Source organism: Lutjanus erythropterus, chromosome 10 (genome assembly GCF_056507025.1).
Source record: "Lutjanus erythropterus isolate fLutEry1 chromosome 10, fLutEry1.hap2, whole genome shotgun sequence".
Classification (NCBI taxonomy): domain Eukaryota; kingdom Metazoa; phylum Chordata; class Actinopteri; order Lutjaniformes; family Lutjanidae; genus Lutjanus; species Lutjanus erythropterus.
The window spans coordinates 29,859,255-29,874,169 of NC_139326.1; the positions used below are offsets into that span (position 1 = coordinate 29,859,255).

General features: G+C 40.5%; 1 protein-coding gene across 1 annotated transcript in view; it reads right to left on the reverse strand.

Annotated features, from left to right (window-relative positions):
• The window catches only part of ssbp2a (single stranded DNA binding protein 2a), an 84,121-nt gene that overhangs the window by 30,912 nt on the left and 38,294 nt on the right, over positions 1-14,915 (reverse strand). Inside the window, exons 2-4 of the mRNA XM_084728999.1 lie at positions 12,812-12,884; positions 6,493-6,554; positions 6,068-6,152 (exon numbers count right to left, since the gene is read on the reverse strand). Coding sequence (XP_084585125.1) covers positions 6,068-6,152; positions 6,493-6,554; positions 12,812-12,884 — 220 coding nt within the window. The remainder of the gene's footprint in view (positions 1-6,067; positions 6,153-6,492; positions 6,555-12,811; positions 12,885-14,915) is intronic.

Consider the following 14,915-nt stretch of genomic DNA (forward strand, 5'->3'; position numbering starts at 1 on the left):
TCTGGTCATAAAAATGAAACAGACCAAGCAATGGGAGACCAGAAGACTGTTTTGTCCACACAGAGAGACCTGATCCTCAACAAGATCCCGGATCATGGTGCTGCACTTGACGGATGGATTGTGCTCCGAACTGACAGGGAGCAACACACAGGACTGCAGCAGAACGAGGGGAGGCGGACTCTGTGTTTACATCGATGATGTTGCTGATGTAATTACATTGTTGATGTTGTTTCAATGTTTCATGAAAATTAAAAAAATGCAATACAGAATTATTTCTTGAGTGTATATGTTTATGTCTCTCTATACAAATGACTGTATATAGTGTTTTGTTTTAATTTATTAAATATTTTATCCCCTTCTGATTTTAACCCTATGATAAGCGTTATGATGCCAGTTGGTTGAAAAATAATTGTAGTGTTTTCATAAAATAGACCATGTAAACATAATGTAAAGAAGTTTCCATGAAATTATTTTGTAGAGCACACTTTAGGGTGTGTTACCTTAAAGCAACAGTGCACCATAATGGTAAGGAATTCAAACAAAAATGTAAAAAAAAATTATTACAATAGTCATGGAAAATGATTTAATTTTCGAATAATACTTCTCATTAGTTTGTTTGTGTAAATGTTATCTTCATTCAATATTGTACCAGTGGCTTCTATTGTGTCTCTATGTAAATGTATTTTCAGTGTGTTTTGATTGGATGTGATACATTGTGTTTTTTGTGTATAGCATGAAGGCAATAAAACTTGATACCTTCATGAGACAATGAAATTTAGCTGTAAATGCAGTCATGTTAGTGTGTGCTGATGTCACAGTGACTGTGAACACTGTGGACTTTCAAACCCACAACACTATTTGGAAAGTCTGAAATGACCCTCATGGTTTTGATGTCTTACTCCTCAAAGACAAAAAAGAAACTAAGCAGCTGACTTTTGTCTCCAATAGGGCCATTTCCGGGCCAAGCATAAGAATTTAAAAATAGCTTGTTTTTATGACTTCATGGCCTCTTGCAAATGGAAACTGCTCATTTAGTATCAAGAAGACAATTTACAAAGCACTTAACAGAACTGTAAACGGCCTTTCTGATGCCTGAAAAGCCTCGACTGAGGATAGAAATCAATAACATTGCATCTCTCTTCACTTTGTTCATCAGTCATTTCTTTCTTTCCCTTTTAACATTAGATTACTGGATTAATGTCCTGGAAGAGCGTCCTCACACACTGCTCTGCTGATATGATCGACATATACAGTACGCAGCCACGTGCAGACCATCATGCACATGTAAACAGACGTTCTTAAGACAGATCAGATTTGCTCACAGCCAACTGTATCTTAGCAGCAGGTAGTTCAAACTGGGATAATGGTGCAAATCAAGTCAAAAGCTTTGTCACAATCCCGTCAATTATCAAAGAAAAGGGACCCAAAGATGATATGAATGAGCTCCTACATCTCCCCAGCATTAATTAGGACTTCACTCAGTAATTAGCTATCTGAAAATAATTACCATCAAAATGTCTGATTAGAATCTCCATCAGTCTCAAAGTCAGGAGACTGAAAGAGAGACACCGGCGTCAAATTAAGGCGTGCTACTTTTTCCAACGACGGCCACCGCAGTTGTCCCCTCATTTTGTTTTAATTGAGCGGCAGATACGTGGGTAGTACCTCTGATTGGATCTGAGAAGCAGCGCGGCGTTGGAACAGTTGATTGAAAGTGACCTTGGTCTAATTACAATTGGTCTAATTATAATTCTCTGATTACATCCCTGCAGGAAGTGTAAGAATAAGATGTTGCTGGTGGCCTGGTGGCTAATGACGTTAAGATACATTCTGAAGGATTCCTGAATTGAATCCATTCTAATCAGATAAGAAGAAACAACAAGATGCTGTTGTTGTCATCTTCAGCACAATTACATTTAATTACTGTAAGTGTGTTTTGTTTGCTTTTTGGAGTTGAGAAATATTTGAGATTACAAAAGTATTAAAAAAAAAGACATCTATCTTTTTCTCATTGTCAGTCCATAGTTTTTAGGGTTCTTACACATTTTCCATTTCAAATTTCTCACATTTCCAAAGTCCTTGGTAGATTTTTCAGACCATATTTGATGTCTACCTTTCTTTTATTAAGAATGCTAGATGAGTGAAAGAAAGCTTTCTTTCTTTATTATTTTCACAGTATCTGGCATTGTCAAGCTAGCCCATGGAAAAGTTGCCCACTGTGGCCATATCATCCTACACATAAATCTGGACAATGTTCCACAAACATCTCTGGCCAAGAGGAAGTAAACTAACCAGTGTGACTGGATAAATGTCACATTATTGTTCCCCCCATATCTTTTAGTTTAGTTTATAAGTAAGAACCGGAAAAGTTGAAAAAAGTTAAATGGTTAAATCTTCTTATGCAGAAAAGATATTTATTTTATTGATACCTTCATCACTGCATAACTCATAAACAGGACTTTCCACAGGTAGATTCAGCCTACAGGAGTATGTTTCACCAGTAAGATTTTCATCATCTGTGGTTTGAAAACATAAGTAGTAGTAAGTAGTTCGGTTACAAAATCAGGGCACCTGAGGAGCTTCTCTCCACAGGTCGCAGCAACTCAGCTTCAAAAGGTGTCCGACATCACCAGCCTGCACTCCTTAACACTGTGAATTCAGGATTTATTTCCATCAAGTTTGAACGAAGCTGACGATGATATTAACATTACAGTTTTGCATAATATGTAAGACACGTACAATATAAATCTGAGCCTGTCAGTGGCAAAAACAAGCACATGCAAACAAGCAAGCGTTACCTGCCCTGAGCACTCTGCGGTGTGCTCTGGTGAAGTGGTGAACAGTGCTTCCATCACTCTTTTCTGCTTCCATCACAGTTTGATTTGTGGTTTGTGTTGACTTACAGAGTCGGTTTATGAGGTTCACAGCCTGTCATGCTGTTCCATTGCTCTGTGTACAATGACGCGGCTAACAGAGAAGAGCTAAAACTTGTTTACTAAACACATCAGTTAACCACCAGCGAATGCTGTCACAAGGAATTTTAAAAAATAAATGCTCCAGCAAATATATATTTATGATTTCTCTTATTTATCATTCCTCACTGAAATGTTGTCCTTGAGCATTTTTGAAAGCTTCTATATTTTTTACCCAGCAACTGGAATACACACTAACTGAAAAAGGTGTTCGACTGGAAGAATCAACTGAGGGGTCTCCGACTGATGATTTGAATCTTCGACTTTCAGGGGGCAGCTCTAAAAAATACAGCGTGAGGCTGAAGGATAGCCAATATTTTCCTCATATGACATTGGCCTGTTACTTTGACAAAGTTGCCTACACTGACTGCCTGCTTCACACATCATGAAAAACTTCAGAATTTTGTTTTTTAGAAAACAGAATAGAGACAATAGTCTGGAGGCACAAATATTTTTCAGTACTTTTTTCTTTTTTCCATACTTTCCATACTGTGTAGGAGTCCTGCTTCTTGACTCATTCTCTTTCTATCCATGTCCATGTCCCCCTGTTTTTCTCCCCCTCTGTCCTCTCCTTTCTGTCTGTCTCTCAGGGCTGAGGTCGCGCTGCCCTCCAGCTCCCTTCCTCGGAGCCAGGATGACATCATCACACAGCAGCCTCGTCCTTGGGAGTGCCTATTCATCACCCTGATCATCATCGGCAGCATCAGCAGCATCACCTGCGTATGCACACTCACACATATACACAAGCACACACACCTACAGCGAGAAGATAAAAGAGACGAGAGCCCCCACCACCGGTTCTGCAGGATTGCCAGCCTAAAGGAGAGAGGGGGAGAGGACCACGGAGAAGAGAAGAGGAGGGACGATCCTGCTGGGGTAGGCAGAAACCCCTGACCTGTGCACTTCCAACAATACATCTCAATAAACCACAGCACAGACAAATCTGATGAGTCAGACTTCAGGCTAAGGAGGGAAAACAACAACATAAAAAAGCAGGAGAGAGAAGACCCCCTCCTCCAACACACACACACCATCCTCCACATTGCAACTTCCCGCGAGGAGAACTGCACTTCCTCTCTTTTAGTCACCACCAGCTAATCTAAAACTTCAAGCGCCCTGGCACCGCTCGCCGTATTCCGGTTACTGGATGGTGCATGACTAAATCAACCCATGCCTTGATGTGTGGGAATTAGAACAGCAGTGAGGAAGAACCACACTGAGAAGCCACAGCAAAAAACAATGTTTCCACCACATGGGCCACACTGTCTGCAAGCCTGTCCAGTCTGCTGCTCTTCAGTGTAATGCGCTGACAATACTGGATATCTGTGTGTGTATGTGGCATTTTTACAGCTGCTGTTATCCAGTAGAATACAAGTGCAGCAAGTACTACAAACCTGAAGCAGTTTGTTCTCCACACTTCTTGATCACACGCTTTGAACAGCACAACGAGCATTCAATTAAACACCACTTGAGATCAAAGATTCGTGAAGAGATAAAACCATTTTACAAGGCTGTAAAGACAAGCTGCACTATACTGTATGGTAACCCAGCTGTGTTAAGTATATTGTTCTGGGATTAGATGAGTCTCAACTTTATGCCTTAAATGCACCAAAATTTGCACCTGTTCTAACAATGTCATCTCTAAATCCTCATCCTCAGTTACTATTGTGATAAAAAACAGCAGGAGCAAACCACTCATAGACATTTTCACCATCTATACAGCTGTTTGTATGATAAGCCGTAATATTTCAAATCGTGTAATGTAAAAAAAAAGGAAAAAAAACACGAGCAAGGAAGCAGAGACACTGGGGTGAGGTGTTATCTGCAGTGTTGTGCAAGTTCACACTTCACAAGAACCAGCTCACACTTCAGTTACAGAGATTAAAATGAACTAGTTCAGAATCTCGGTTAAAAGCTTTTGATTTTGAACTAGGGTTACAGTCCCAAAAATGAACAACTTCACTTTTGTTTCTTCGTTTTTTGTGTATGTCTTTGTTTGTTTGTTTGTTTTTTAGAATTACAAAGACATCCCCCTCCTACCAAGGACACTGGAGTCTATATAGTGATGTCTTTCCAAATGGTGCATGAAAGTTGACAAGTGCATGTGACTGTCTGTCTGTTTGTCACTGTTAACAGAGACTCCAGGTCATACATGACACTTGTGTCCATATTTCCTCTTTCTCTCTGCTATTAGTCTGCAAAAAACACGAGAGTAGTTAAATGTCTTTTTTCTTAAAGACCATTTTATTACACACTACTGTACTACTAATTATCAGGAGGATCTTATCTGCCAATCGAGACAAACAGCACAGTGCAAGTTATATAAAGGGGCATTCACATGTTTGCATGAAATTTGTCCTGGGCTCACTGCCAGGTAGGGCGTAGAGCGGCAAAGCACAATGCTACAACTGCCGTCTGCCTGGTATACAAACAGCTAAGCTAACGTAAGCATTGGATTTAGCTAAGTTCATAAACGATATGATTCACAAATCTCACAGCCTGACCTGACTGCTCACATCTTACCATGTGCTAATAGAGTGTTTTTAACACTGTGTTATAGGTTTTGGGGAACCCTGAAACACTTTTCTTTAATCGTGTCTGGAAGGGAACCCTTGATTTGCAAAACTTTCTCTAGATTTGTCCGTGTTGTTCCTTCACTGTGACATTGCAAAAATGTTAAAATGGTCACACTTCTATGGGTCTTGGGCTCCCTTCAAGGCTCGACCATCAGTCTCTCCCTCCTCTGCTTGTAATTCTTCCATACAGCTATGGTTGCTTCTGGCTGCGCTGTCACATACAGCTGTTATTTCATTGGTTGCGTTTTGAAATGTCTCCAGAGGTAAACAGTAGGACAGCCAGCACAAAGCATTTGTACCGCCTTAACTAACTGTTCAAAGAACCAGTGAAACTTGAAAAACTTACAAAAAATGTACAACTTAATGGCAGTATATATTGTCTTCAGTGTTTTCTTTACCTACCTAATAATCAACAATTTGGGATTCAATATAGCACAGCTTTTCCCAGCACAAATTCCTGGGCTAATCTGTGCTACTGAGCCATAAAGAGCAAGAAAAGCCACATCAGTGCAGACTCACATAGTCATGGAAGGCCTTGGCCTCACTGGAGTGTTCACACGTGTCTCTTCTCTCCGGAGCCGCACAGTACAGGTCCCAGAAAACACTGCAACACACAGAGAAGCAGTCAGGGAGAAGAATGATGACAAAAGAGAAACATTAAAGCTCGACAGATAAAAATAATAGTCCATTTTAGAGGCAGTGTAATCCAGCATCGAGGCAATAAGTACGATTCTATTATCATCATTGGAATAGACGAGTTTAGGTGAGCGCAAACAGCAACCTGAGGAAGAGCTTTTGGGGACAATTAATGAGATGAGGATAAATGAAAACGGGAGGAGAAGGAGGGAGAATAATCGTTTTATTTAATACTGTCAATGATGGAATGAAGAAAAACAGCGTGAGGAGGGATGTAACTTGAATCATTAGACACAAAAAACACTCACCACCACCATGAGTGGAGGAACCCTGGAGGTTCTCCTAATGTGATGTTCTTCTCCCATCGGATCTAGACAGACGGAGAAAGAGAGTGAGAGAAACATATTAAGTGTTAAAACACGTTCGACATCTGAATTACTTGCTTTACAAGGCTGGAGAGGGTGCGAGGGAATTCTTATAACACATGCCATTATGTAATTATATTATGATTCTCATGCCATGGATTCATAAGTAGATAAGTGAGTATATGCATGCTGGAAAGCCCGCCTATTCACAAGTATGTGAAAGAATGTGTGTGTGCAAGTGTGTGTGTGTGTGTTTACTGAGTCAGGGGATGTGCAGAGTCTGAGGTTGGAGACATGTACCAGCCTGAGGAGCCCAATCAAGCCTTTGTACAACCCACACACCCTTCAGTCTGCTCTCCTACATTATTTGTCCTTCGGCTTCGTGTTTCATTCACGCCAAGCTTCTTCCTGGCCTTCCTTATGACTGCTTTCTAACCTGTATTCCTTCTTTCTTTACAGTATTTCTTCTTCACAGACAGAATAAAGGCTGGGGTAAGCTCAACAACTAGTTTGTGCAGCGTGTTGTCCGACCGCATCTGAAGGCAAAAGTGATCTTGAGTGTGGGAGCATGCAAAGTTCAAATTCTGCCTACTTTCTCTCCTGTTGACTGAACCCAGTCTTACTTCCACATCCAGGAGCTATTCATACATTATTTTGTGGGGTTACAGGTTAAGTTGAAAAAAAAAAAGAAAGAGCCATTCATAACTAGAATTTCCACTTTTCAGTACTGAGTTGATCCTGGATGCTATAAGGCTCGGCAAACATCAGCAGCTCTGTCCTGCTATGTTACATTTGGGAAAGTTTATACCACAACGATGACAACAAACTTTATCTGAGACAATCAGAGGTGGGAAGTAAAGAATTACAAAGACTTTGTTCATTTACTTAAAGGACCAGTGTGTAGGACTTGGTGACATTTAGTGGTGAGTTTGCAAACTGCACCTCATCTCTCACTTCTGGTCCAAGCGTGACAGTTAAACACGGCAGGCTCTGGAGAAGAGGACCTGTGATCTCAGTCAGACCACAGCATACGTAGTCTGATCTCAGATGAGTTTGGGGCCAGAGAAGTCTGCAGTGTTTCTGGATGTTGTTCACACTTAGCTTTCACTTTTGCATGGTCGAGTCTTAACTTGAATTAGTAGCTGCCGTGACAAACTGTGTTTACTGACAGTGGTTTTCCAAAGTGTTTCTGAGCCAGTGTAGTATCCTCTGTATAATCATGTGGGTTTTTAATGCAGTTTTTAATGCAGTGCCACCTGAGGTGTCAAAGGTCACAGGCATATTTTTGATTCTCTGAATCTGTTTATTACATTATGGCTTGTAAATGGTGCAATCCATAAATTCCATGTTGTGAAATGTTGTTCTTAAACTGTTGAGCTATTTGTCTATGCAGTTTTTCATAAAGTGGAGAACTCCATCCATCCATGCTTGAGAACAACTGAGTCGTTTGCTTGTTGAATCTTCCAAAGATGTATTTTCTGAGTGTTCCACAACTTTCCCAGTCTTTTGTTATCCCTGTCCCAACTTTTTTGGAACATCTTGCAAACATTAAATCCAAAATTAATGTATATATGCAAAAACAATCAAGTTTATCAGTTTGAAGATTAAATCTCTTATCTTTGTACTGTATTCAATTGAATAGAGATTGAAAACCTTTTGTGAATAACTGCAATCTGTTTTTTATTCATGTTTTACACAACATCCCAACTTTTTCAGACTTGGGGTTGTAGATTTTTTAGTTACTTGACTTGACTTTTAGCCTAAATTTGAACAAAAATATCTCTACTTTTTACACCTTACAGGCTTGTTACTTTAGTTTCAAAGCATTTAAGGGGAATTATTGATTATTTTTATTTTTCATCATTGTGCGATACCATGGCAGGTGTAACAAGATGAAAAAGACGAGAGAAGAGAAAAGGTGAAGTTCAGTTAGCTTTGCACAGAAACAACCTGTAAAAATGTCCTTCAGATGGCTACTTTTACTCTTATACTTCGAGGACATTTCAGTCTTTTTTACACAAGTATCTGTACTGGTACTTGATTGAGGAATGTGTGTACTTTTGACACCTCTGCAGACAGCTGGTACTCAGACTAAAAGTTTGCTTGTTAGCTTAAAAATCCAGTGGGTAGGACTTACTAGGATTTATTGGCCTCCTGCAATTTTAGAACCACAGTAGGCCATATTGTGGTATCGATAAAATTTTGATTAATTGTTCAGCCCTTGTGCGGAGGAAGAGGATTTCAGACACCATCTAACACTTCAGTTGAAGCGTTTTGACATCTCAACACCTCACTGAAGGTTAGTGACTAACATCAGTGCTGACGTCAGCCCCAACAGGGACGATTTATGTTTGCACACAATGTCGGCTATTGTGCAGATACATACAAAGACACACACTCACACACACACACAAGTATATTACAGTGTGAGCAGCAGCTGTGGGCAGCAGTTAGGCTTCTCCTATCAGACTATGACGCTATTGTTTAGTCTGCCTCTCCTCTCCATAAACACACTTACATCACTCTTTCTAACTTTTCAAGCGATCTCACCATCATCTTTTTAATTTCCTTCACTGAAATGTTTCGTATGGGTGAAAGAATAAGACTATTGTACCACCTGCTCTGCTTGCAGCGTGAACAAGCGCTAAAATAACAGGAACAACTGAATCACTGCACTTTCAATCAGACCGTCCTGACCTCAGCTGCACATCAGACACGCTGACTTTTAGAAGGAATGTCTTGCTTTGAAGTTTTTTTGGGAGGTCAGGACTCAGGAACTGCCTCTCATTGTTTATCCCACATGCTTTCAGTCTCTGTTAGCAGTTCTAGTAAAGACATCAGCTAACTTGAAACATTGTAGGCAGCCAACAATTTCCATACACACCATGACAGAGAGGGATTTACTCCCTCATAATTGCTAAAATGGTACAAAAGATGCAGAATGGGCATGACATCCCTCATTTCTCACGTTTAATTGGCTGTAGCTCAGTCCAAACACGACTGCAGAGCAGACAGTTCAGGTCAGGACACTTTTTAGCGTGCTCTTTTATTCCCCCTTCATCTGGAAAGCGTAGAAGAAAATAGCGTCAACTGTGCCCGCATATCCTGTCTTCTTGTGGTCTGCACTCCCGGGAGGTTCATTCATTTACCTTCACCATGCTACAGCGAGATCCCTTTAGCGTGATTACTGGCAGATGTGGGCTGTGTGTTGCAGGGACTGCTCTCACTGCACCGAGGAGGACGGAGATTTGGGAAATCTACCTTTCTAGTCTAGTTTCCTTTCTACCAATACAAATACATGTTTTACCTTTTTATTCTTGGTGTCCTGATTTTACGAGGTCATTTCACCTCAAAATCAGAAATACACATTTTTTCATATTTATCCATCTAGATTATTTTGGTGTGAGCCCCCAAATTTTGGAGATATTAGCTGTAGAGATGTCTGCCCTCTCTCAAACATAATGACACTAAGCGGTACTCTGCTTGTGGTGCTCAAAGCGCCAAAGACTACTTTTAAACAAAATTTAAAGGTTAAAAAAAAATAAAATAAAATAAAATAAAAACCCAACACCACCATCTCTCGCCAGAAATCATGACCCAGTTACTCAAGATAATCCACAGACCTTGTTGTAAGCAGTGTCATGTAGGAACTACTTTCTTTCTACCAAAGTAACTTTCCCAACTGTATCACCATGCTAGCTGGCTCAATGATGCTAAGGCTGTCCTTACACGGTGAAACTGTGCTGCAACTTTGTTTGTTGAAACTTAGGTGATACTAAGTTGAAATTGAGTTGCAAGGTGTAAAGCCCTCTGCCAAACACTTGAAACTTGTCTGAAATTCAGCAGCAACAGCTGCAAAACTCAATGTTGTGAAACTAGTCAAACAAAATGCTGATAACATGTCAGATGGTGAGATCAAACTATGACACAGTATCACTCCAACTTATTTTTTAATTTATTTCAACTCAACAACAGCGTTTTATAACCAAAATGGACATAATTATAAAACAGAAGATGGTCTCTGTGACACTTCAGGAGATTATCCTCATAGACTTGATGCAAGGTTGGTCACATTGTCAGTGCACAAACATGAGCCAAAGAAAGTGTCTACTTGACTAGCATTGCTGCTAGCTTTGCTATATGCTTTAATGTAAAGTTTTAATTAGAATCAGCGCTGCGATTAAAATTCGATCATATATCAAGCTACAATTTCATACTAATATCTGAAGGTGGCAACAGAGGCTCACTGGATCAAGCTCCTGGAATATAGTGTGAAATGATCGATTGGTCTTTTGAGCAGCCAGGAGGCTGCGAGTATCTCTACACAGCTCTTTTTCTAGTCTCTGGGGCAGCCATTATAAAACAAAGTAGCCAGCCAGTGCCAACAGAATTGATATTATCCAGTGAGAAAATTATACAAAATAAGACACAAAGACAGAAAGCTGCAAATGTAGTTAGAATGACACTTACCACTTGATATAATCTAGCGAGAAAGCACTTATTATTATTAAAAATTACCAATCTAACCACCTAATTTTAGCGAAATTAGCTGTTAAATCATATTCCATGAAATTTCAATTGTTTTTGAATAAGTTGCACAGAAATTATGTTGCATGCAATTTGCAATCTGCAGCTAGTTACAAAACAGTTTCATTATGTAAATTAAGCTGTTAAACCTCAGCCATCCCACGCTGTCACAAACACAAGCCTCTCCTCAATGAGTAGATGCATGCTTCCTCTCACACAGTGATAATGGTTGGTAGGTGTAGTTTGGTAGACAGAGAGGAGTTCCTACATTAAATTGCTCACAACAAGGTCTGTGATTATTTTGACTATCTGAGTTATTATCTCTGGGGAAAAAAAAAACTTGCTGTTGAGTTTTTAAAATGTACTTTTTGGCACTTTCAGCACCAGCTGACAAGTTCCATCTAGTTCCACTCAGAGGAAGGCAGATATCTACAATTCTCTGCTACTCACACCAAAAGTAGTGGATCAATAGTGCTTCAGGTAATAGGAAAAGTGTGTATTTTTAATTTTGGGGTGAACTGTTCCTTTAAGATATATATTATTATTATTGTTTGAGCCATCAGTTTAGTTTGACAGGGTTGCATGGTTTCTTCTTTCCTGTTCTTCTGAGCTGTCTGTCTTTGATTTGCTATCTACGTTTAGGTATTCGGGTCTGATTCGTGACTCGTCTTCCTGGGCTCTTGTTTCCTGAGCCTGAGGATACACTGTTAACAGATGTGGATGGTAAAAAGTGGATAACAGGCCTTTAAAGCCATGTTTTACTCCACCCCACTATTCCAGCAAGAGCAACATTATGGTGTAATGTTTACCTCGTGTGTGTGTGTGTGTGTGTGTGTGTGTGTGTGCTCCCATGCATGCACGCCCATGTGTATTGTATACAAGTGGCTGTGTTTATACTTGTTGCACTCTTAGCTAATGCGTTCCCATACTTGAATATGACACCGCCTATCCTTTTCATCTCCCACATCTGCGGAAGAGAGAGCAAGTGATATGGCAGGGAGGAAAGGGTGTCAGGGAGACAGAGGTAGGTGTGTGTGTGTGTGTGTGTGTGTGTGTGTGTGTGTGTGTGTGTGTGTGTGTGTATGCACACACTAAGTCAGAGTGATGAGAATTGGTGCCAGCTGATGATGTAACCTTTTCCATCCCCCTCTCTTTTGTTCTCCTCTTCCTCTGGCCGATGTACAACAAGCCTCCAGCCACTGTCTTCTACATTGTAATTTACCGTCATTTACAGCGAAGCACCACAATCAGCTGACCTCATTTTCACCCCATCACCTTTTTACCTCTGCAGAATTAAAGCGAGGACTGGCTCGCCTCGCAGGAGGAGCAGTGGAGAGAGATAGATCACAAAGAGGAGAAAGTGCAAGACTCAGAAAAAGACAAGAATTGAAAGAGATTGAAAGAGATCGACTGAGATGGAGCTGCTGAGCGGATCAGAGAATGATGTCAGTCGAAGACGTCAGCTCCAGGCTGAGGGCCATAACTCTCCCCGTGCTCCGGCTCCAGTCCCAGTAAATGCAACACTAATGTTAAAAAGCCCGTCTGCTGCTGCCGACCTGTTGGCTCAGCACTGTGAGTCCAGGCTAATTCAATTAGCTTCTACACTTACTGGACACACTGACTGAGGGTCAGATGACCCTTCAGAGTGGACACATAAAGTACATGAGCTGTGCTCTCCGACACACACACACACACACACACACATATAAACACATACAGCATTTTTGTGACTTACCTCTGAGAGAAAGGTCTGTGCTGACTTCTGTGCTCCTACATGCAGCAGGTACTCGTACACATACAGAGCTAACCTGCACCGAAAAAGAAAGAACACAACAGGAGGAAATGAGTCAGTTTGCCCATCAAGATCCAAACAATCAACTGTAGATGTTAGGTGAGTAAATACAGGTTAGTGCACTCAGTGTAGATCTCCACCAGGCAGCTGATGGTGCAGCACCTACTGCAATATCACCTCAAGTGCCAGATGCAACTAGCAAAGATTTGCATAGTTCTGGAAAAGTTTTTTTGTGCAGTATTGTGTAGGGTGTATGTACTAATAGGGTGTATGTTTTTAATAAAGCATTTTCCTACAGTGTAGTCTCAGTTTTCCTTCCGATATACATAGAATAGTGCAATGGTACTGTAGCCGAGTTTTTCAAAGGTTTTTTCAAAAATTGTGAATCACAGAGGTCCTTTAGCATACAGTTGTGGATGTGCATGAAAAAACATTAGGCTGATGGGTCCAGTAGTATGCCTGATAAGCTCCAGGTCCACTGCTCATACACATGCACACACACACACGAGATGACAATAAACAGGACAATAAGTCCAGACTTCTCTATTTACACATCAGTATTTATACAGTTTTTAGAGAAACTCACAAAATCTAAGATTTCTAAATAATTTACACTTGATGTTGTCAGATGTTTTGGCATAAAGCCACTTAGATCACCACCATTAACCAAATTTAGTTTTGTTGTATAACCACTGACCAAATTTCAGAAAGATCAGTTCAGATTTAAGCAAGTTACAGCTGATTTACAGCAGAAAAAATTCTGAATCTTTGCATCCAACAAAGGTCCTTCAGCATACAGTCATAAATGTGCACAATAAATGTTAGACTGCTGGTCCAGTAGTATTTGAGACTGGCTGCAGACAAAATAAACACGCACACACACGACCCATCGCATGACGTTCTACAGGCTTAGGTAGGGATAAAAATGTCAGAAAATGGGACATTATAGGGAGCAATTATAGAGAAGTGGATGCGAGCAGATGAGCAGCAGAAGATTCAACTTACATGTCCTTAAGTTTACACTTTTATGGGTTTCAAGTCTTTCTCGTAAATGTTTTCCAAAGCAGCTGTCTAACTTCGGAGCCAGAAAACAGCTGCTTTGGGACCTGAGACAATTATACTTCCTACTCCACATTTAAGATAAATCCATATTTAAGAGGGAGTTTCTCCCAGGATCAACTAAAAATAAAGATGAAGGAGCCTACGCATGGATACAAATTGCCAAGCAGCTCCAGGATGCAATGTGCAGTGATGTGTGAGGGCGTCACAGTCCGTTACAAATCTCATGAGAAACAGAAAGACACACACCAGCTCAGGAGACACTAATCATCTCCTGAATGCCAAACAGCCAGGGCAACCTTTTAAGACATTTGAAATTCACCTGGCATTATGCAAAATCTAAAAACTACCTGTTTGAAGAACAAACAGCATGGTAATAAGTGAGTAGGCCTGGTGGAACTGTACTGTAAAACACCTCACTTCGTCCCTCGGGCTCTCTGCACACTTCCTCCCATGGCTTTGATCACAGTAAGAATTAATTACAGGCTTGATTTGTTAATCAATTCTCCTCCCAGTGTGTCTGTGCTGGTGCTAACAGCAACTCAGAGAAGAGGGGGGGTGATGATCTACTGGGTCTATAAATACAAGATAAACATTGATCCGCAGGAGATCAATAGCAGATCACACTGACTCTTGACGGCACCCTGTAGGTTTGGACAGCAGTCTGGTGTAATGACATAGAGTCACTGTACAGGAATAATGAGATAAATTTAACAAACGGGGGAATGAGCAGGTACATTTGTGCTTGATCCTCACATTTCCTCTAAAATCAATATTAACCAGGTTAGAGGCTGATTGGTGGGATTCCTAAGGTGCTGCCTAAGTGTTTTCATAATCCGGAGATGTACTCTATATGTATTTAGACATAGTTAGAACACCACCAAGTATGTTAAATTAGTAAACTGTTGGTCAAATTTGGCCATACAGGGCTTCAACTGGGACCAACTTTTTTAAGTGACAAAATGGTGATTTAAAAAAGTGATCATTT